This window comes from Eurosta solidaginis, chromosome 2, assembly GCF_040869045.1.
Source record: "Eurosta solidaginis isolate ZX-2024a chromosome 2, ASM4086904v1, whole genome shotgun sequence".
Lineage (NCBI taxonomy): Eukaryota > Metazoa > Arthropoda > Insecta > Diptera > Tephritidae > Eurosta > Eurosta solidaginis.
In genome coordinates, this window is record NC_090320.1 from 181,745,424 (window position 1) to 181,769,661 (window position 24,238).

The window sequence follows — 24,238 nt, forward strand, 5'->3', positions numbered from 1 at the left end:
CTGAATCCAGAAATAAAGATTTTAGAGAATATCGTCGAGACAATGCAAGAAATATCAGCCGCAAAGTCACAAATGAGGACATTTTAAATAATTTGTTAGTCAAATGGGTCAGATTATTTCATCGAGGAGATCGAAATTACCTAGTAAGCATGAGGAAATATCCGAAGAAGTGAAATCTCTACTACTCATACGGCAAAAACCTCGACTATGATACAGAAAACTAAATATTTTAATTTCTCAATTTTAATTGGGTACGAATATAAATACTACATATGAAACGCAACATTTACTTAAAATAATAAAAATTGTTTTTTTTTAGTTTTTTTTTTACCTATATATATATTTGGAGATTTCATGGACTATTGGCCGATCGAATAATTTTTTGCTTTTAATTACTCTTTTGGTACTAGCGAACAAGCTGGAATAGTAAGCATCATATAAACAAAAAAAAGTAAAATTAACAAACAAGCTGGAATAGCTAAATTTTTGATTTGAAACTTTTTTGGATTGTTAAATATAACTTAAATATAAAAAAATTAAATGTATAATATGAATTGTCAAATGTTTTTTTTAAATACTACCCAGAATTAAAAGTGATTCGCAATACTAACATTAAAAAAAAAATAAATATTTTTGTTTTTAAATTCTACCCAAAATTAAAAAGTGATTCGCAATACTAAAATAAAAAATAAAAAAACAAAAAAAAACGTGAACCTTTTCGAACCATGAAACCGAGTACATTGCATCATGAACCAATAAACAGATCCCGCATTTAAAAATGAGAGAGCAAAAAAATCATAGTTGGCTGGGAAATAAATTTCTCGGCGTGACGTCACGCTTTTGACAACATGTTTCATTGCCGACCCAGTGTTCAGACTTTATTCCAATCGGAGTCTTTTGCTCCGCTCTTACCTCCTACTACATTTTTTATCTTAAAGATTTATTTGGGTCGAGTTGAAAACTAAATAGTATTTCTACCTAATATCTTTTGGTTGAAGTTTTCAATGCATATGTACGTATGAAAAGCTGATTGTTTACAAGTGACGATAGGACGAAATGATTGTTCGTATCTTAAGACATGTTTGTTCACATTTTTCGTATTGAATCAGAATAGAAGGAGTAAAATGCAAGCAAAAAATTTGTCCGGACGCGATCTGTAAATACTGCCAAAATTAAACATACTGCTCTCCTTGAAGTATTATATAAAAATGAAGTACGTTGAGTCAGTGAGGTCAGCTAACCCTGTTTTGCTATAACAGTCGCCAATTGGAAGCACCAAGCGAGGTCAAAGCTTCCTCCAACTGGCTTTCCAAACTCAGTGAAGGTCTTCTCTTTCCTATGTTTACAAACTGCCGGAGCGTATTCGTTCATCCGCATAACATGACCTAGCTAGCTAAGCTTTCTGTTTTTATTGGCTGCACTATTGGCATATCTGCGAAAAGCTAATATAGCCCATCATTATACCTCCTTCGATAATCGCCGTCGACATCACAGATAGGACTATAAATCCTCCGGAGAAATTTTCTCTCGAATACTCCAAGAGCCATCTCATCTTCTCTCGACACCTTCCATCATTCCGAGCCATACATCAGGACAGGTATGATGAGTGACTTATAGAGCGCGAATTTTGTTCGTCGAGACAGGACTTTACTTTTCAATTGCTTAAAGAAGCACTTGTTGGCAAGAGTTATTCTCCGTGCGATTCCTAGGCCGACATTGTTTTTGCTTTTAATGCTGCTTCCCAAATAGACGAAATCCTTCACAGTCTCCAATTTTGAATCCGTCAACAGTGACGTGCTACAAAGGCCACGATGACAGCAAGTACTTCGTCTTGTCCACATTTACTGCAAGCCCACATTTTTTTTTGCTTCTTTATCTTATACCAGTTCTTCGCCTCCATGTTTGAACAGCCCGGCGGGTATCCCGTCAATACTTGGCACCTTGTGATTTTTTAGCCGTAATATTGACATTCTCCCTTCGCCAAAGTTGGATGCCGGAGCGTGTTTTTCATCATCGGCAATCGGGGTATCGGGTTTGTCTTCCCCCACACTCCGTACGCCAGTTCCAAGTCGCCATTATCATTCCTACAGAAATCTGCCCCGGTCTTGAAACCTTCTGTCATTAAAAGAGTACGAAAAATGTATGATAAACCAAAAATAATAATCATATTTTTCGTGATATATATCCGGGGAGATAGAGCCCACTTTTCTTCCAGAATGTTGTGTGCTAATGGGAGCATTATTTGGTAATCATACACGTTTTAGGTCGACTCCATGTGCATTTGATAAAGCAGATAACTTTTTTCTGAGAAACTTTTCATGACGACAACACAATCGAAGGGATTGCCAAGCCACCAAATCAATTTGATGTTAGTTGTTCGCCCGCTTTCAAAAAGGAAAAAAATATACTCTGAAAATTTTATTTTTACTCCGCCGTAGTCGTTTACTCAGGTAACAGTTTTAAATACTCCGAACACTGGTAGCGAAATATGAGAGAAATGTAATAAATCGAAAAACTTCAAAAGCGCTACGTCATCAAACTTTTTTTTCAAATTCGATATTAAATACAACAATTCCGGAGTGCGGCATCTTTGCTGGTTTGTTTATGACATTGCATAGTATATAACCCTAACTATATAAATAAATTAATCAAGTTTTGAGGAAATGTGAGGAAAATGAGTTAACGGTAAAAATGTGATTTTTCCCATACATAAATTTTTTTTTTATTTGCTATAACTTTTTTTTGAGACCTTATGAAAAAATACTCATACATAAAAACAACATCTAATGAGATTTAAAATCGATCCCCATCAAAGTTTTTGTGTTATTAAATAATATTTTTTTCATTTCCCTAAGTCCACTGAAAGCCAAATCCAGTCCACTGTGCGCCGTGGTGTGGTGATAGCGTGCTCCGCCTACCACACCGAAGATCCTTGGTTCAATCCCCGGAAAAAGTATCATCGAAAATTCAGGAAAAAGTTTTTTCAATTAGGAAAGACTTTTCTAAGCGGGGTCGCCCTAAGCAGTTCTTTATTTTATTTTATTTTATTTTATTTTATTTTATTTTATTTTATTTTATTTTATTTAAAGTCAACAATAGACACACGCGGTCGACTATTAAAAATAATATAATTCGGTAAGAAATATTTGTAAATTTAAAAGCTAACATTAAGATTAAATATATAAGAACTTTAATAATTAAATTAAACGCTAAACAAAAAGGGAATTTTGTTTTTTTTTAATTAAAAATCAGATCGGATATGGGAGTATTGAATTATGCAAAGCAATAAAAGGGTATTCCATGCTAATACAATTATACAAATCGTTATAGTACGAGCACCAATTACGCAAGGGATTATTTTTAGCAAAATTTTGTCGGAAAGTTGATAGGTCAAAGGGCACACAGTGTCGAAAGGTAAAAAGGTATGGGTGTCGAGTTGATAAGCGCTATCAAGTAAAGAAGGTAATTGTCAAAATTTTCTACAATAAACAAAATCAACCGAGCAACCCTGTGGATCCGAAATTGATCCAGATAGATGTCAGGATCACAACGTCGTTGTTGCATTTGCATGTTAAATTTCTATCGGTATGTATCTGGATCAGGCTTCATTAGAACGCAACTATTGATCAATTTTTCCATTCAATATCGGAAAATTGAACAACTTAAACGGGCGTGCGATTAATGCATGCAACAAAGTTGGTAGGTAGCCAATATTCGAATCAACTCAGTTTTTCGTTTCGTGCAACCGTGCATTACATTTGGAAACTGGTAAACACAATTTTATAAATTTTGATCTAGATTGTGTAATAGAACTACAAAAAAAGCAATAAACATGATGTTTTCAGAGTATGGAGGTCCGTTTCTCCCTCCCTTGTTCGAAGCGGCTTTGTTAGACTCGCAGCATCATTGAGCTGTTTGTCCACTTCCAGCACCTCCTCTGCGCCAATACCCTTGCCTTTTTCTGCTACTTCCTGGTCCTCGAGGTCCTTTTCTACCTCTCCTGCTTTTAGCATATTGTGTTTTTTTAAGGTTCTCAGCGCCAGTGATTTGCTTGTACACCTCTGCCCCTACGCCTATGCTCCTGCCATTTGCCACTATTTTCAGGTTCTCGAGTTCCTTTTCCACCTCTCCTGCTTTTAGCGTATTTGTGCTATTGTCCTGAGGACTTTAAAGCGCCCAAAAATACTACCTGCGCCCAGGACATTTTCCCAAGCTGTAAGTGCAAGATAGACATGAAGTACCTTCCAATCCCGTGATGGTATATTCGGGTTCTGCCGCTGCAGCATGTTAAGCTTGGCCTTTGGTATCGTGGGGATCAGTTCACCATGCACCACCTTCAACCTTGAACCTTCTTGTTTTTTGAAGGTCTTTAACAACTCTCTGCGGACATTCTTAGCTCGCCTTGTTGGTGCAGGTCATCAGTTTAACCCCATTGCCCGATCCAGCTGTTTCGAAGACTTGTATCGGTCTCTTTGGTTCATCATACATCATTTTGAGCATGATACTAATCAGCTCACCTTCTACGGATCTCCACCTTTCAGTTGACATCTGCCTGTTGGGGATGCTGCAATCTTTTAAAAGCAGGCTTGTCATGTTCAGCCGATAGCTGCCTCTCACCTCTCGGGGCTTCTTCCTCAATGAACTGTCTTCAACAATCTTCCACTCCACCGCCAAGAGATCGATTTCAACGTTGGTCGGGCCAACCACTGGACTGAAGCGTTGCATAGTTCTTAATGCTGTCCGATATTTTGAGAGGGTTCTCTTAAGCTCCCTATCTCGTTGTTCCCGTTATAACGTTAGTTCTTTGTCCAGGCTAGTAGACCGCTACTTTAGCAAGCTCATTAGCGACTTATCTTTCATCGCTATCCGCGTCCGAATAATTCATTCATTCATTCATTTAGTAATCATTTTCTTAATGCTATGTACATATTTTAAATTTCCATATTGTATTCAACACATTAACTATAACATAGATTAAGAAAGGTAGATAGATGACATTTATTATTTTAAGATTAAAATAGTACTAATGCCAATTTAAATAATGATATGCTGTTTCGTGTGTACATTAAATATTTTCATAAAACATTAAAGTTACTAATACACTAAAAAATTTATTAAAAAGAACTTCAGGTAAAATAATTTTTATAATATTTTTTATAATATCGCCCTCAGCAGCGATTCCAGTTCATAATGATTATGTCCAAGCAGATACAGTTTAACTGTTTTTTGAAAGAAGTTAAAATTTCTAATAACCTGTACAGTGTTAGGAAGGGAGTTGAAGAATTTGCGCGACGTGTAGATATAAAAGCTACTAAAGTGTGACGTTCTAGAATACGGAATATGTACAATTGGAAGTATATTCCTACCGTAAGTTATAGACTTCTGAGGGAAAGCTCTCCAATAACCTGAACGAATAAAAAAATACTCAAGACTTTATATAAATACAAATGACGACACGGTAGTATATCCAGTCTCCTAAGAAGCGGCATAGAGTGAGATCTATAGTTTGCACTACAGATACGTCTAATAATTCCCTTTTGAATCATTGCAACTGGTGACAGTTTATTTGACGAGGCGTCACCCCAGCTGCTGATACCATATTGAAGTTTCGATTGGAATATGCCGTAGTAAACAGTTTTTAAAGTAGATACAGTTCAACACTTTTTGAGACGATAGAACTGCCTAGTAGAATAGAAACTGTTTCAATGTATGGATGTGCGCAGACCAATTCACACGATTGTCAACATCAACTATGAAACAGTTGTCACTGCATTGAATATTGCAATCGAAAGAACTTATCGCAACATTCTGAGTGCACTCCATATTGTGTGAGTTAAAACGAAGGCATCCTTCGGCATGAAATATAATACCACAGCTAGGTAGTTCTTTGGCAACATGGCTTAAATACATAAGTTTCGTTTTATTACTAACAAGTAGTTTGTGTGAAGCAAACCAAGCTCTCAGCAAAAGCAAATCAAAGTTAATGTCACATATTAATTCAAGTTCACTAGTTGTACTGTACGCAATGGCCAAATCATCTGCAAACGCGGTGGTTTTGCCCTTAAATGGCAGGGAAAATATTGAATTGATGTATATTAGGAACAATATTGGACCAAGACCGGAACCTTGGGGTACTCCCAGATTTACAAATCGCTGGAAGCGATTTCCTCCTCCCCGGCTTGCGACGCCATCGACCTTTTCTTCTCATCTTTACTTTGTTTTAAAGTGTTTGAGTTCAAGGCGGGCTTAGTGGTCGAATGTTAAAAATGCGTATTAAAACCGTGCGCCACAACAGCGCCCCTTGCTGTGGTAAGGATCTCAATACTTCCTGATGCGGCCCGGTATCGAGAAGGCTCCGCTCAAATACAGCCGAAAATACCCTCTGAATATAAATCATCTAATAGGCACGAAGAAAGATTTGACGATGAGCTTTACGAGCTCCATGCAGACATCAACATAGTCCAGCGAATTAAAACGCAGCGGCTGCGCTGGCTAGGCCATGTTATGCGAATGAAAGATGACGCTCGAGCCAAGAAAGTGTTTCTATCGGAACCCGCCTATGGAAACAGAGGTAGAACCAGGTGGAAACGATTTAAACTCCCTTGGTGTGACCAATTCGCGCCGGTTGGCAGAGAGGAGCGACTGACGCTCCTTGTTGGACGGCCATAACCGTTTAAACGGTTAAGTAGTAAGTAAGTAGTAGGGAGGGAGGATGGAGCCGTGTGTAGAAGTCCACGAAAGTGGGGAAAGCTTCTGACCGCCATTCACCTGGGAATGGCCAGAGCGATACTTTTGCATGCGGTTCAAGCAGCGCACTACTGCCGGTCGCTTGCGGCCAAGTATCCTCTGGGTAGCCCCTAAACATCCGTTTAGCGGTGAGCTAATGCGAGAAGGCGACAACCTGGCTACGCCACTCTGATATAATCGGTTCAAGGGCTAGCCGGAGGAGATCTCATCGGCAGCGTCTGTACACCTCTAGGTGCGGCTGCAAGCGGCTCGCTATATAAACGTGCCAAGTAATATTTTCACCCCCGCTGAGCGGGTTGTGCGCTGGGCTTGGGACCCGCCACGTAAAACCATACTCCAATGAAATATAACAACAAGCCTCGGATAAATACACTCTCTATTGATGACGACCATGGCAAACGTTTGAAGGACAATGAATTGAGGGCATGCACCTGGAACGTCGGCTCCCTGAATGGGATTGGTGCAGATGTCCGGCTGGTTGATGTCCTCGTCAAACCAAAATCTGACATCACCGCCATGCAAGAGATGCGTTGGACGAAGCAAGGAAGAAAGAAGATCAAAAATTGTGACATCTATTGGAGTGGCCATACGAATAAGCGCAGTTTCGGCGTCGGATTCGTGGTGGGAGAGAGACCTTGCCGCCAAGTGCTGGCGTTCACGCCTGTGGACGAGCGTCTCGCCGCTATCCGAATAAAAGCAAAATTTTTTAATATATCATTCATCTGCGCCCATGCGCCAACAAAGGAGAAAGAGATGAGGTGAAATACACTTTTTATGAACAATTAGAACGCACATACGAGCGCTGCCCCCGTCATGATATAAAAGTCGTGCTTGGCGACTTTAACGCCAGGGTGGGCAAAGAAGGTGTTTTTGGCCCTACAGTCGGAAAGTTCAGCCTACACAATGAAACTTCTCCTAACGGACTGAGGCTGATTGACTTTGCCGGTGCTCGAAACATGGTCATATCCAGCACGAGGTTCATGCATAAAAAGATACATCAAGCTACATGGCTGTCTCCTGATCGAAATACTCGCAATCAGATCGATCACGTTGTGATAGACGGACGGCATGCCTCCAGTGTTTTAGATGTGCGCACGATCCGAGGACCTAACATCGACTCGGACCATTATCTCGTTGCAGCCAAAATACGCCCCCGCCTCAACGCGGCTAAAACCAAGGAACAAAAAACACAAGGAAAGCTAGACGTCGAAAAGCTTCAATCACAACAGACTTCCAATGATTTCGCAACTCGACTCTCACACCTGCTCTATGAGAGCACAACTCATCCTGAAGGAATACAGGAGCAGTGGGAGCATATCTCCAAAGCACTTCGTACTGCCGCCGAGAAAAAAATTGGTTACCGGCGGCCACGAAAAAACAACTGGTACGATGAAGAATGCCGCGTTGCAACCGAAAGAAAAGACGCTGCGTACAGGGTTACGTTAAAAGCGAGCGCGACAAGAGGAGTGTGTGAACGCTATCGTGAGTTGAAAAGGGAAGCGACACGCCTTTTCAGGAAGAAAAAAGCAGAAGCAGAAAGGCGTGAGTGCGAGGAGCTTGAGCTGCTAGCCACCAGGAATAACGCCCGAAAATTCTACCATAAAATACGGCGACAGACGGAAGGTTTTAAAACCGGGGCAAACTCCGGGGCAATGAAAACGGCGACCTTGTAACTGATGTCCAGAGAGTGCTTAGATTATGGAGGGAATACGCCTCTGCTCTCTTAAATGGAGGCAGCAATTCACCGCGCAGAGATGAAGAACCCGATCCCGCAATCGATGATGGTGGAATATATGTCCCCCCGCCCGATTATGACGAAGTTAGAATAGCAATTACCAGATTGAAAAACAACAAGGCCGTGGGCGCTGATGGATTTCCTGCGGAGCTATTCAAGTACGGCGGCAAGGAGTTGGTAAGGCGCATGCAGCAGCTTCTTAGCAAAATATGGGCGGACGAGTGCATGCCCGACGGTTGGAATCTAAGTGTTCTTTGCCCAGTCCACAAGAATTGGGATACTGCAAAATGCACCAACTATCGTGGTATCAGCCTTCTTAATATCGCATATAAGGTCCTTTCAAGAGTATTGTGCGAAAGATTGAAGCCCAACGTGAACCGGCTGATTGGACCTTATCAGTGCGGCTTCAGACCTGGTAAATCTACCATCGACCAGATCTTCACAATGCGCCAAATCTTGGAAAAAACCCGTGAAAAGAGAATCGACATACATCACCTCTTCGTCGACTTTAAAGCCGCCTTCGACAGCACGAAAAGGATCTGCCTATATCCCGCTATGTCTGAATTTGGTTTCTCCGCAAAACTTATACGGTTGTACAAAATGACGTTAAGGAACACCACCAGCTCAGTTAGAATTGGGAAGGACCTGTCCAAGCCGTTCGAAACTAAACGAGGCTTCAGACAGGGTGACCCCCTATCGTGCGATTTCTTTAATTTGATGCTGGAGAAAATTATACTAGCTGCAGAACTTAACCGCACTGGAACAATATACTATAAAAGCGTGCAATTACTGGCATATGCTGATGACATTGATATCATCGGCCTAAACACCCGCTCTGTTAGTTCTGCTTACTCCAAACTGGAAAAAGAAGCGGTAAAGATGGGTTTGATGGTGAATGAGGACAAAACGAAGCACCTACTGTCATCCAGCAAAGAGTCAGCGCATACGCGCCTTGGCAACCACGCTACTGTTGGCAGCCATAATTTCGAAATAGTAAAAGACTTCGTTTATTTGGGAACCAGCATCAACACTAGCAACAACATCAGCGCTGAAATCCAGCGAAGAATCAATCTTGCCAATAAATGCTACTTTGGACTAGGTAGGCAATTGAAAAGTAAAGTCCTCTCTCGGCGAACGAAAATTATACTCTACAAGTCACTTATCGTACCAGTCCTGCTATATGGGGCAGAAGCATGGACCATGACAACAGCAGATGAAGCGGCTTTGGGAGTGTTCGAGAGAAAAGTTCTTCGAAAGATTTATGAACCTCTACGCGTTGGCGATGGCGAGTACCGAAGAAGATTTAATGATGAGCTGTACGAGCTATACGCAGTCATCAACATAGTCCAGCGAATTAAAATGCAACGGCTGCGCTGGCTAGGCCATGTTATGCGAATTAATGATGATGCTCCTGCCAAGAAAGGGTTTCTATCGGAACCCGCCTATGGAAGCAGAGGTAGAGGGCGTGCCCCACTCCGTTGGAAGGACCAGGTGGAAAACGATTTAAACTCCCTTGGTGTGACCAATTGGCGCCAGTTGGCAGAGAGAAGGAGCCACTGGCGCGCCTTGTTGGACGGCCATAACCGTTTAGACGGTTAAGCGCCAATTAAGTAAGTAAGTAAGTAATAGGCACGATCTGCATAACACCCTGGATTAGTAGGCTGGCAGTTCTTGACAGCGAAACCTAGTAGATGCAGGCCCTAAACCGCTTAGCCTCAAAGTCGGGCGCTATGGATTTCGGCTAATTCCTCACAACAACGACAAGGTGCCTGTTATAGTGAGGGAAAAATGTTACCGGTAGTCATTTTCTTAATATCTGCTTGTTTGGAAAAAAATCAATTCAAGTATTTTTGTGTTTGTGAAATGATGTTATATCGCCTTAGTAACTACAAAACGAATCGAATTATTGGCGATAAACGATAAATCTATAAGAAAATTCCTGGCAGGGAAGCAAAAATGCGGAGAGAACTGCTGCTACGGAAATTTCATTTTACTGCAGTTTATTTGGCTATTAACTACGGCTTTAAACAAATGTAGTTCTTACCCTGCTTTTCACTATAATAGAACGTCTTGTCTTTTAAAACCCCGTCACATAAGTAGTTTTTCATATAGATGCTTTTTACTCAATCTTATGCATTATGAGCAGATTGCACGTATTTTTATGGAGAACAGTAGACTGAACGACACTGGCGCCATCTAACATGAAAAAGTAGCCAGCTTGCAACTTCTGTTTTGGCTAAGGGTGCTGGCATATTATTTTTCCCACTCGTTGGTTACTTTTCTAACATTTTTCGCAATTAAAAACTGCAATATAACAAATGAATACGACACAAAATATGTATGTTAGCAAGTTGTTGTTGTAGCAGTGAACAAGTATTTTTGTTGTATAAGGAGCAAGTATTTTTGTTGTATAAGGAGAATGTTTATAACAGTGCTTCGCGAAATTATGTATGTGAATGGGCAAGATGAAATAAACTTCAATTGCTAAGTCTGAAGTTCTTTAATATTTATAAACGCAAACATCTTTGTTGATTGTGGCGATGTTACTGGAATGCATAAGCTTGTGTTAAATGCATCGATATGAAAAATGTCATTGTGGCACGGCTTTTAAGGTATATAGCCAATTGCATATGCGCTTTAAGATTTAGTCTTCACGCGACAAACACAAAGGGCGCACGCATAATAAATTGGTAGCTTTTTACATTCAGTGGATTTAAAACACCATATTCGTAAACCTTAACTTATAATCACACACATATATACTAGCACAAATGAAAACTTCAGAACTGGTTGAGCTCAAACTTGCTGCTGGAAGGTTTTTCTTAGCATCGTGGCTGTTGCTACAGATAAGCACCGGACAACCGGTTACTGATGACGTGTCTTCAAAAATTAATGAAGGCGCCAAAGTTATTTATAACCAAAGACAAAGTGGTCAATACAACATACGTATCAACATCAGGGATTTGGCTATTATAGAAATGGGCAGCAATATCCTTAGTCAAGTATGTAAATATTAAAAATTATTTTAAATACGAGTATGTCTAAATAAATAGTTGATACCCAATAAACATTATTTTGTTATTCATCTTCAGGAATTCTCAGAAGAGGAGGATTATTACTACGATGAAGATGATTTCACAGTAAAACCCTTGAAACTCACAACCGCCTCACATACTACAAGTCCTTCTGTATTTATGCCACAAGCATCAATCCAAACAGATGAAGAACATGTTAGAATTGAAGAACGATCCGCATCAGGAACAACTAGTTCTAGAGTTTCAACAAAGTTAATTAAAATAAAAAATACTGTTTTAGAAACTCAAACAGCGGAAAGTGTGTCATTGCAAACAACAAAACAAATTTACCCCTCGCATAGACAAACGCTGTTCTACGCAACGGAGTCTTTGACATCTAAAGATTATCTTACTCTTCAATCACACTCTAATCAAACGCCGCCACCAAATTTTAAATCACCAATAAAGTTTAAACCAAATATAACAGCGGCCGATATATCTTCATCACATTAATGTCGCTAATTGCTTCACTAAACCCACAACACCAAGAATCACACAAAAATCAGGAATCGCCGGTATAATTTGGAAAGCAATCTTTTTTACAATTTTGACAATCGAATTATTTAACTAAGTACCACGTTGCTGAACAAATCAATATTTGGACAATTCTGGAAATTGTCGTACCATTCGCTCACCATTATTATTGTAAGTTAATTTTCAATTCGCTATACTACACCTTATATTTTTTTACTCCTGTAACCTTATTTATTAAACTGATAAGTCATATGAAATAGGACTTATATAGGGTTTTTATAGAAGAAACCATCTCTCTGGGACACAACTTTACGAAAAATGCATATGTAGATTTACGTATAGGGTTGTTAGCTCATGCTATGCATAGTAAGCCTTTTACCATAAGGTCTTCTTTAAAATCCGACTAAACAGCGACCCATCAATTTGATGTTAAAATACACTTAATATGCAATTTGGCGCATACAAAATGTTTTTAGAGTGGCTTCCCTGTAAATATCCTGGCAGGATACTTCTAATTAGTTTTTCAAAAGTATATTTTTTTAGATATTGCATCTATTTTTTACGAAATGCATACTCCACCTACCACACAGAAGACCCTGGGTTCAAGTTCCCGAAAAGCAATATCGAAAATTTAGAAAACTGTTTTTCTAATCGGAATAGCCCCTCGGCAGTGGTTCTGCAAACAGTGGCGCATAGTCATAGTCAAAATAAAATAGGTTTTAAATTTAGTTGCAGCTTTTTTGACAGATAGGTCATAGAAATTTATGTCAAAAAGCTGCAACTAAATTTAAAATCTATTTTATCTTAACTATGACTATGCACCAGAGTATTTCTGCCATAAAAAGCTTCTGAGTGAAAATTCATCTGCCTTGTAGATGCCGGTCGGAGTTGTTATAAAACATACGAGCCTGACCCATGCGCATCTTGCGCAACCAATATAAAAGCCTCTTATCAAATACCAACAGAAATCAGCTGTTCTATTAACTTTACAGCTTGCGCTGCCTCTAGCGTACAATAGCAACTGGCAATGCAGTGCAAATATTCACAATATAGTACAAATAGATTTCTTTGTGTGCTCACAATCGTTTATTTTTAACATATTATTTTAATAAAATATAGCTAAACAAAAGCACTACGACCAAAATTGCCCAAAGCTCGCTAATAGCCCGAATCTCCATCTTTACAACCAAAGCTTTATTTATAGATTTGGATTCCAAATAAGAGCGAAAAACGGACCTGAGGCCCTATTCAGTAACTATGGGTTTTGAAATGTACATTTTTCTTTCATATGAATATGTATGAAAATTTGTCTACCATTTCTACATTTTCAAAACTCAAACACTTTTACATATGTATGTATGTATATTTGAATGGAAAATTTATATATGTATGTGACAAAAATGTTTAAACTAAATTTTTATTTTTAAAAACAGCCAATTTCTGTGCGCAGCAATTTTTTAAACTTTTTGAATGCATAAAATATACATTTTGAATTTAATTTTGGCCGTTAATTGCAGGTTAAGATCGCAATAAAATTAATTGTGTAAATTCTTAGAATATTTTAAACAGAACAAAAAAATGGGCAGTTTTCACACATTTGTTGAATAAATAAATTGTATATCACTATATTGAGAATATGTATTGATATAGTAGATATATATTGTTCAATAAACTGTGACGGACTTTTCCTTGACTTTGCCGGGGTTGGTCTCAGTCCGTCCAGGGTTCCTGGAAGTAGAAATTCCTAACGGTCCTTCTGAAAGAATAACTCTGTTTTGTTCGATACAAAACGTTATAAAAAATTATTTATTTGATAAAATTCTACTTTTCTACTCCTAGGCTGATTTCCTTGCTCTATAAGAGGTGACGGAGGTGATAAAGCCCTCGGCTAACCTCTGCGGTCGAATGGAGTGATAAAGCCTCCAGACGAGTATACTCTAAGTACAAATGAAGTGAGAAGCCTTCAGGTGTACTCTTGGTCGGTAGTGATAAAGCCTACCGACTCGTATGCCTGTCTCCTAATCTCTGAATTTCAATGCGAACTCGTCGCCCTTATATACTAATTTTTGCACGCAGGCAAACGGTTATTTTATAATAACAACTTTCAACTAATAGTATTAACAATATAAAACAACTGTTATTCCGGTAAATATTTCCTTCCAATGAATTTCCCTGCACCATAATGCTCCTTATTGAATACAATGCCTTTGTACTTGCTCATCCTGCGCTTTCCAGCCGTTGCTATAATTATTGTGTGTTTGTACATTTGTTTGTGATCACCTGATTCTTGGCTCAGAAATTTACTCACCGAATCCTCTGTCTTGCTAGTTGCTATCGCCGCCATTGGGTCGTGTTCCCTGAAATCTTCGCTATTCGTTTCGACCATAGTTGTACATGTCACTACTTCTTGCTTCCCTTCGTCTACTCTCAACGTTATTTCTTTACCACCACATCTCATCTCCAAGTTTACCTTCGCCAGATAGTCCGTGCCAATTACCACATCGTCGCCCAGTCCCGGTAGGATTAGCATCTCGTTCCTCTGTACTTTACCACCCATTCTTAATTCTGCATCTACCGCTTCTTTGATTATTATTGCTCTGCCATCGCCCATTCTTACTCGCGTCTTTACTTCCTTGAATTTGCCAGTTTTTAATCTTCTCGCCATTGCATCACTTATAAAGCTCCTCGTCGCTCCCGTGTCAATCGCTGCTACTGCTTCTCCGTTCACATACGCTGTTACCAATATGCGGCCGTTTGTGTATTTGAACATGCTTAATTTCTCCGAGGTTGCACTTCCGAAGACCCCATCCCCCGGTTCCAATGTGGTCTCTGGTCGTTTCCCTGTGGCTTCCTACAACAATCACGAGTGAGCACGCCTATCTTACCACAAATCCAGCAAAATTCTCTTCTTATGCCTCGGCACCCGTAGGAGAAGTGACCACCTCTTCCGCATCGTCTGCAGGCCGTTCTTGTATCTACATATTCTTGTTGTGGCTCTGACCTCTGCTGTTGTTGGTTCACTCGCTCTTCCTGTCTTTGTTCTGCCTGGAGACACTGGTACTGACCTTCTTGCCGCCGTGGTATGAATGGCCTTGTGGTTGGTCGCATTGGTTCCCTGTCAGGAATAATATTTTCATAGTCTTGAGCTAAACTTACCAGCTCCTCAAGATTGCTGACCTCGCTTCGCTTTATGTATAGTTGGTACTCTTTGCGCGAGTTTCTGTAGGAGCGGGTTAATTTCTGCTCCTCGGTGTAGCCCGCGTGACGCATGATTCCTTGTAGTGCCAAGACATAATCTTTAAATAACTCACCTTGTCGTTGTACGCGCATACGAATTTCATCTTCCAATTGCTCTAAGTATCGGAAGCTTAGGAAGAACTTCAGGAAGTCCTTCTTGAAGGCGTCCCACTCCTGCCAATGCCGGTTGTTATTCCTGTACCATACCAATGCTTTGTCCTTCAATAACTCCGGCAGCGCTTTTGGAATTGTGTTGCGGTTGATTTCATACCCATCTGCTAGCTCCTCCACTCTTTCGATGAATCCTAGGGAATCTTTGCCTCCGTCGTACTTTAATCCCCACTTCCTTACTCTGTACATGGTCGTTGCATATGTGGCAGGCTGTTGAATATAATTTGTCGTTGCGTACATACCAGGCTGCTGAATAAAATGTACCGGCGGTTGTCCGACCTCCAATTGATTGGGTGCACCACTTGCCTGTTTATCATTTCCTGGTGAATTTAGTTCGTTGCTTGTCTTTGACGCTTGTGGATTTGTTAGCCGCGCGTGCAGAATCGCCAACTCTGTGAATCGATCCCGTAAATTCTCGTTATCCTTCTCCTCTTGGATGAATGCCGCCAATCGTTTTCTTAGCTCGTCAACCGTTCCGCCATCCTCTAGCCCAAATTCCGTGCTGTAGGCTACCAGATCCTCTCGAGTGAGATAGTATACCCACGATACCTTTACCATTGTTTTGCTTTATATCCTCGTCGTATTAACTCAGAAGTGTGTGAACCTTGTTTCCCTCTTCGTTTCTGATGCTTTGAAAGTTTATCATAAAATTTGCTCTATTTAACCTGCTCGGGCGCCAAAAATTGAAATGGTTGAATGCGATAGAGAGCCAAGAATTACAGGTATTTGCAAAGATGTCAGGAGTATCCAACGTGGCCACACACAAAATAGTTATGAGAGACGACCGTCCAATTAAGCAAAGGTACTATCCGAAGAATCCGAAAATGCAAGAAATTATCAACAAGGAAGTCGACGAGCTGATCGAAAAAGGTTGCATCGAACCATCGAATAGCCCGCACAGCGCACCCATAGTTTTGGCAAAGAAGAAGAATGGAAAATGGAGACTCTGCGTAGATTACCGCCAACTAAACGCAAGATCAGTACCAGACGCATACCCCTTACCACGTATACAACATATCTTGGACAAATTAAGAAGCGCGAGATTTATTAGTAGCCTCGACTTGAAAAATGGATATTGCCAAATACCTATGGAAGCAAGCAGCAAGCAATACACCACATTCACAGTACCTGGGCGTGGACTATACCAATGGAGGGTGATGCCATTTGGCTTGCACTCAGCTCCAGCAACTTTTCAGAGAGCACTTGATCGTGTCATAGGACCAGAACTGGAGCCATACGCGTTTGCATACCTCGACGATATTATCATTACAAGCAAAACATTGGAAGAGCACATTGCACATTTAACAGAAGTATTTCGAAGGCTGCATAGAGCGAACCTGAGGATAAACCAGGAAAAATGTGAGTTTTTTAAGAAAAGGTTAAAATATCTAGGTCATGTCGTTAGCGAGGAAGGCATCCATACCGACCCAGACAAGATAGCAGCCATCAAAGAACTGCAACCACCGAAGAATATACGAGAGTTACGACGTTTTCTAGGAGTCGTGTCATGGTATAGAAGATTCGTGCCGGATTTTTCACAAGTATCACACCCGTTAACATCTATGCTTAAGAAAGGTAGTAAGTGGAGGTGGTCTGAAGAGCAACAATCAGCATTCGAAGCACTCAAGGCAGCACTGACGCAGGCACCGGTACTCGCTTGTCCAGAGTTTTCGAGGAAGTTTAGTTTACAGACGGATGCAAGTGATTTTGGTCTTGGTGCAGTACTTACGAAAGGTTCAGGCGACGAAGAGCGAGTAATAGCATACGCAAGCCGCAGGTTAAACAAGGCAGAGATGAACTACTCACCAACAGAAAAGGAGTGTTTGGCAATAGTGTGGGCAATACGAAAAATGAGGCCGTACGTAGAAGGATACACGTTTACAGTAATAACAGATCACCTAGCGTTGAAATGGTTGAATGCGATAGAGAGCCCGACTGGTCGGATTGCGAGATGGGCGCTGGAACTACAGCAATACTCATTCGACGCACAGTATCGAAAAGGAAAGTTGAACGTTGTGGCAGATGCATTATCAAGGCAACCGATGGACGAGCAGTTGGGTACGTTGACGGTGGATGACGGAAAAGACGAGTGCAAGTGGCTTAAAGCAAAGATGGAAGATGTAAGAAAGACCCCGGAGAAATTCCCAGAGTACGTTATCGAGGAAGGAAAGTTGTACAGACGCATAGGAAGTCAGGTGGATGGCGAAGATGCAGGGCCATGGAAGCTGTGTGTCCCGACTTCACAGCGACGCAGAGTGCTAGAGGAGATCCACGACACACCGAGCGCAGGGCATATGGGCATCCGAAAATCGATAGCAAGAGCAACAACACGTTACTATTGGCCAGGAATGTTCAGGGATGTAAGAAAGTACGTACAGCAGTGTCACACATGTCAAATTTACAAACCGAGTCAACAGCCAGCCGCAGGCAAGATGCTAACGAAGATTGCAGAGGAGCCTTGGGCAACAGTCTGTGCAGACTTTGTTGGTCCAATGCCACGATCGAAGCATGGAAACACAATGGCACTAGTATTCTTAGACAAATTTTCAAAATGGGTAGAAGTAATACCAATCAGAAAGGCAACGACAGAATGTTTAATAAGAGGATTTCGAGAGAGGATTTTGGCACGGTTCGGCGTCCCAAAAGTATTTATTACGGACAACGGAGCACAGTTTATCAGCAGACGTTTTAAGAGATTTTTAGAGGAACTTGGCGTTAAACACCAATTAACGGCACCGTACACACCGCAGGAGAACCCGACGGAGAGGGCAAACAGGAACATCAAGAGGATGATATCACAATTTACGGGAAAAGAGCAGAAGACATGGGATGAGTTGTTACCAGAGATAACGCTGGCATTGAATAAAAGTGTATGTGAATCGACAGGTTACAGTCCAGCATACATAGTACAAGGGAGGGAACCGAGAATCCCCAACAGCCTTTACGATGAGCAGACATTTGGTACAGGTGAGAAATTATCGAACCCAGGAGAGAAGTCAACGAGGATGAAAGAAATATTCGAGATGGTACGACGGAAGCAAGAGAGAGCATCCATGGAGCAAGCGAAATATTACAATTTAAGAAGAAGGCAATGGCGACCGGCGATAGGCGACCTAGTGCTGGTAAAGGAACATCAGCTGTCAAAAGCGGCAGATAACTTTGCAGCCAAACTAGCGCCAAGGTACAGTGGACCTCACCGGGTAATGAACTTTGTGTCACCAGTGATCGTAGAGCTAGACAAAGTCTTCAGAGGAAGGAGGAGGACAGCCCACCTAAGTGAGCTGAAAGCATACCACGCAACCGACGCCGCCGACAACAACGAATCCAGGAAGCAAAGTCATAAAGAGAGACACAAAAAGGACGCTAGTGAAGATCAAACCGCGTCAACACCGTCCAATCGAACAGCAAACAACAAGCCCGAAGTACAACAACAGAAAAATAACAGCGAGGTAGCCATTTGCGGTACGCTCACACGAGTCAGCGAAGAGACCGAGAGACAACACGGAGAGAACCAAGGTACAAGTCAACAGCTGATAGCATACAGAGACGGTCAAGTACAAAACATTGCGGAGAATCAGGTACGAATATTTCCAGAAAACAAATTACAGATCGCCAGAGAACCGGCGCATGGAACAAGATTACACCTGGGAAGGCAGTTCGCTATGGCAGCCTTAAACGAACACACACCCCGAGACAACTGCGGAATTACAGACTATTTTGTAAGATTCTACTTCAATCCGGATGAAATCGGTAGTAACGGACATGCCCAACCGAGACAGTGTCAAATTATACACGAAGAAATTTCATATCAAGAAGTACCCGGAAGTCGGATCAACCAATAAAAACTCGGTAAACTCTAACCACAATTACATAAATATCCCGTAAACATACTCTTTAACTATGCGCATGATATACCACGTTTTTTTTTTAAATCCACCACACATGGTGGGAACACCTTAAGGAAAATCCACCAGTTTTTCATTTATTTTATAGACTGGCATCACACATACTGCCGACAGGAAGGGCGATATGCGAACAGCCTCAACGATGACAACGACGACAACAACAAATTAAGCCGTCTGGCCAGCGGGGTCAACGGCAGCCTCAACGACAAAAACAGCGACATATTGAGCCTGATGGCCAGCGACGGCAGCGACGACGAAGTAGCATGAGCGAACACCACTTCCGCGTACGGATCACGCGCACCGACCTGGTGACGGTGGGTCTCATTGCGGAAGGTGAGGGGGGAGTGTGAGGACCCTAAAGCCGAGGACTTTGTATCCTCACAACATACACATATCTATATATTTTTGCAAATAACATATATTTGGAAATAACTTGGAATTTATACTTGAATTTTTATCACTTTGGAAATAACTTGGAATTTATACTTGAATTTTTATCACTTATATATATTTTTTGCATGAAGCACCAGAAATATACATATGTATACCTTTATGAATTATGCCCTAAATACATATATTATGTTGTACATTGAATTTATAATTATTAAATTGAAGAGCAAATTATACTTGCGCACTTTTGCACGCAAGTCAAATATTTACATTTTGGCAAACATAAACTTTGAATATAGGATCACCCTAACATGCATTAAATATTTGGAAAGTAGATACGCACAAAACATAAAAATGCAGCGGTCGATCAACCCTTTGCACACTCAAAATCCAATGTACCCAGTTACAAATACAACATACATAATAACTTAAGTGAACGGAGATCAGCAGCAAGTCGTCAAAATAAGCGCCGCTACTAATTGAAATTTCGTTATACATATTTACGCACTAGCATACAACACACCACGCACGCCATACAACAGAAGGCAGAAGCATTGGGCAAAGCAAAACACAACATTAGAATCAGGTGACCACAAGCAAATATACAAACACACAATATATAAACCAAAGCCTGGAAAGCACAGTATGAGCAAGTACAAAGGCATTGTATTCAATAAGGAGCATTACGGTGCATGGAAATTCATGGGAAGGAAATATTTACCGGATTAACAGTTGTTTTATATTGTTAATACCATTAGTTCAAAGTTGTTATTATAAAATAACCGTTTGCCTGCGTGCAAAAATTAGTATATAAGGGCGACGAGTTCGCATTGAAATTCAGAGATTAGGAGACAGGCATACGAGTCGGTAGGCTTTATCACTACCGACCAAGAGTACACCTGAAGGCTTCTCACTTCATTTGTACTTAGAGTATACTCGTCTGGAGGCCTTATCACTCCATTCGACCGCAGAGGTTGGCCGAGGGCTTTATCACCTCCGTCACCTCTTATAGAGCAAGGAAATCAGCCTAGGAGTAGAAAAGTAGAATTTTATCAAATAAATAATTTTTTATAACGTTTTGTATCGAACAAAACAGAGTTATTCTTTCAGAAGGACCGTTAGGAATTTCTACTTCCAGGAACCCTGGACGGACTGAGACCAACCCCGGCAAAGTCAAGGAAAAGTCCGTCACAAAACAAATAAGGACAAAATTTTAAAAAGAAGAGAAATACCAATCCTTAACTGGCAAATTGCATGTAAAGGGTATTTCATTTAATAGATGAGTTGCTTCCTGAATTTTAGAATATAAAGTTTGGGTATGCTCGAGCCGCCAAATAACAACAGCAGTATTGCTAAAGTGCTAATACATTTATGGTTTTTACTTATCCCATGGCGGAACCATTGGGCCCAGCCCCATCTATAATTTGCTGAGCTCCACCCAGAAATTGCTGAGCATTCCACCAAAAATGTATGTCTAATATTTCGTTGAAAAGCAAATAAAGCAAAAAACTATGAACTGAAACTGTCATAATTATTTCAAATATGTATATCGAACACACTTATATTGCTTATTTATGTTACATGTGAAACCATTAGGGCTGATTACAGTCACGACGGCGGTGTAGTCGCCACATCTGTGATATTATTTTAACATATGTTCTTATGAGTGTCATTATTTTTGGCGCGAAAAACAATGTTCAATGCTGCACGGTACTGTGCTCTCTTAATCCCTCTGATCCGTTTCCTTCCCCACTAAGGGAAAAATCACTTTGATCGGAGCTATATATAGTATATATCCCATACAACCGATCGTTCAGATAGAAAGATTTTTGGAAATTTCTCCCTTAATTTCCAATATAAAAACGTTGAACTTGGTGATATTTATTCCAATATATCATAGAAGATTTCATGAAGAAATCATTTCGATCGGAGCTATATATAATATATATCCCATACAACCGATCCTTCAGATAGAAAGATTTTTAGCCATTTCTCCCTTAATTTCCAATATAAAAACGTTAAACTTGGTGATATTTATTCCAACGCTTCCCAAGGCAGTCGGTTCTATGTACCGGAGCGACTCGGGATTTTTCCCGACCAAGGACTGTCATTTCAGTGTGACCCCATTTAATTTGTTTCGTCCCTCCCACAAATTGTCATCCTCCCAGCAGCTCCTTACAGCAGGACTGCTACATATTCTCTTACTCCGGGAAGGTATCGAACCCAATCCGGGTCCGTCTCCTCACCCCGGTCCTGAGAAATGGTTTTGCTGCATTTGCCAGAAAAGAATCTTTTTAGGACGGTCATACTCTGTTCAGTGTGTCTCGTGCAAGGGATGGTTGCATCGGACAGGTTGTTCTGGGCTTGATCCCAAAACCCGACGTCCACGTAACTTTTATAAATCTTTTGTGGCTCCTTGCTGCTCACGCCCAAGGGCGTCCCGTAGTCTACGCCTAAGCGTATCCCCACTACCTTCCAGCAGCTTCGCTGCTCAGCAAGCCACAACAAGTACCCGCTGCTGCTCGCGCCCCACGGCGCCAACAACTCAAATAGCTGATACCACTCATAACTACTACCTTCGTAGTAGAGCTGGTAGCAATGCTGAGCATCAGCCCCTGCCCCCGTCTTCTTCTCCTCCCCTCTTTTCTGGCAGCAATCGTGCAGGTCAGGGAAACAGACTCTTAGTCCCTGCCTCCGTTTGCACCGTCTGCCAGCACAGAATATATAGGTTTGCGACATCCGCTCAATGCAGCTCCTGCCTTGGGTGGTGCCACTTTCCTAGATGTTCTGGTCTCCGCGACGGCAACCCCTCGACGGGTTTCATCGCGCCATGTTGCCAGGTCGCAAACCCAAATCATCCGGGTACCCCAATGCTTGCCCAAGGGCGCCCAGTCCCAAGGCCACAACAGCAATCGCGTCCTGGCCTTCCACAACCTAGGCGTAGTCACCCCTCACTTACCCCTAGAGAGGCGGCGTCACCCCTCATGCACTTCAGAATTCTGCAGTTCAACTGTAATGGACTAACTGGGAAGATTACGGAGATAGTCGATTTCATGAAGCGGCACAACATCCGCATTGCTGCGATTCAAGAGACTAAACTCACAGCAAGATCTGCATTGCAGACCTGCTCTGGTTATAATGTCCACAGGAAAGACCGCGAGAGCGGAAATGGAGGCGGCCTCGCGTTTATTATACACCACTCTGTGCAATATCATATATTTGATCCTGGCATCGACCGCAGTGACAATGTCTTAGAACGTCAAGGCCTATCTGTCCGGTCAGGCGATGCAAATCTAGAAATCATCAACATCTACATCCCTCCTGTCACCTGTTGCCCCAGTGGATACCGCCCTAATATCGAGGCCTTACTCACTGGCAACAATCGCATTATCTTAGGCGATTTCAATGCCCATCACGGCCTATGGCATTCAAACTTGCGGGCGGACAGTAGGGGTGAGATGTTGGCGGATCAAATAGACGAAACGACGTTCTGCACAATTAACGGAGACGCCCCCACACGTATGGTAGGAAGCTGTCATAGCTCGCCAGATATCTCAATCGTGAGCGCAGAACTCGTAAACTGCGTCAACTGGCAGCCGATGGTAACATTGGCATCCGACCACCTGCCCATACTTATTTCGTTCGAGCGTACCGCCGACTTCATCGTCACCGAAAAACGCACTTTCATAAACTTCAAAAAAGGAAAGTGGGAAGAATATAAATCTGCAACAGACAGCAGCTTTGCTGCCCTCCCTATCCCGACTGATGCCCGCCAAGGGGAGCGTGCCTTCCGTAAGGTCATTGAATCCGCCTCGGCACATTTCATTCCCGCCGGGAGAATTCCCGAAATCCGGCCCCACTTCCCGGCGGAGGCCGCGAGCTTAGCGAGGGAACGCGACCTTATAAGACAGCTTGATCCAGGCGACCCCCAAATAAGGGATATAAACCAACGCATCAGATTGCTTGTGGACGAACACAAGCGGGCGAAATGGGAAGAGCACCTAAGAGGTTGTAACCTCTCTACCGGTGTAGGTAAACTTTGGTCCACCGTAAAGTCCCTATCGAATCCGACTAAGCACAAAGACAAAGTTGCCATCGCCTTTGGCGATAAGGTGCTGTCGGATGCGAAAAAATGCGCGAGCGCTTTCTGCCGACAATATATAATGCATCCTACGGTCGACAAAGATAGACGGACAGCCAATAGACGTGCACATAAACACAAACTCAGCGCATCACCAATTACCATCACCGCTAGAGAGGTTGAGGACGCCATTCGCCATTGGTCGCGCTAAACCATCCAAAGCAGTGGGCCCAGACGGCATAGCCATGCCGATGCTTAAAAACCTAGGGAAAGAGGGTTTCAAATATTTAGCGCATGTCTTCAACCTGTCTCTTTCCACCTTTGTCATACCCGAGAAATGGAAAATGGCCAAGGTGGTCCCGCTACTAAAGCCTGGGAAACCAGCTAACGTAGGTGAGTCATATCGTCCGATATCTCTCCTATC

The 24,238-nt window shown here is 41.7% G+C and overlaps 1 protein-coding gene across 2 annotated transcripts in view; it reads left to right on the plus strand.

Annotated features, from left to right (window-relative positions):
• Positions 1-11,195: 11,195 nt before the first annotated feature.
• The window catches only part of LOC137242476 (uncharacterized), a 39,011-nt gene continuing 25,968 nt past the window's right edge, over positions 11,196-24,238 (plus strand). For both annotated transcript variants that reach the window (XM_067769762.1, XM_067769763.1), the window contains exons 1-2: positions 11,196-11,484; positions 11,575-12,201. In XM_067769762.1, coding sequence (XP_067625863.1) covers positions 11,254-11,484; positions 11,575-12,009 — 666 coding nt within the window. In that variant the 5' untranslated portion in view covers positions 11,196-11,253 and the 3' untranslated portion in view covers positions 12,010-12,201. The remainder of the gene's footprint in view (positions 11,485-11,574; positions 12,202-24,238) is intronic.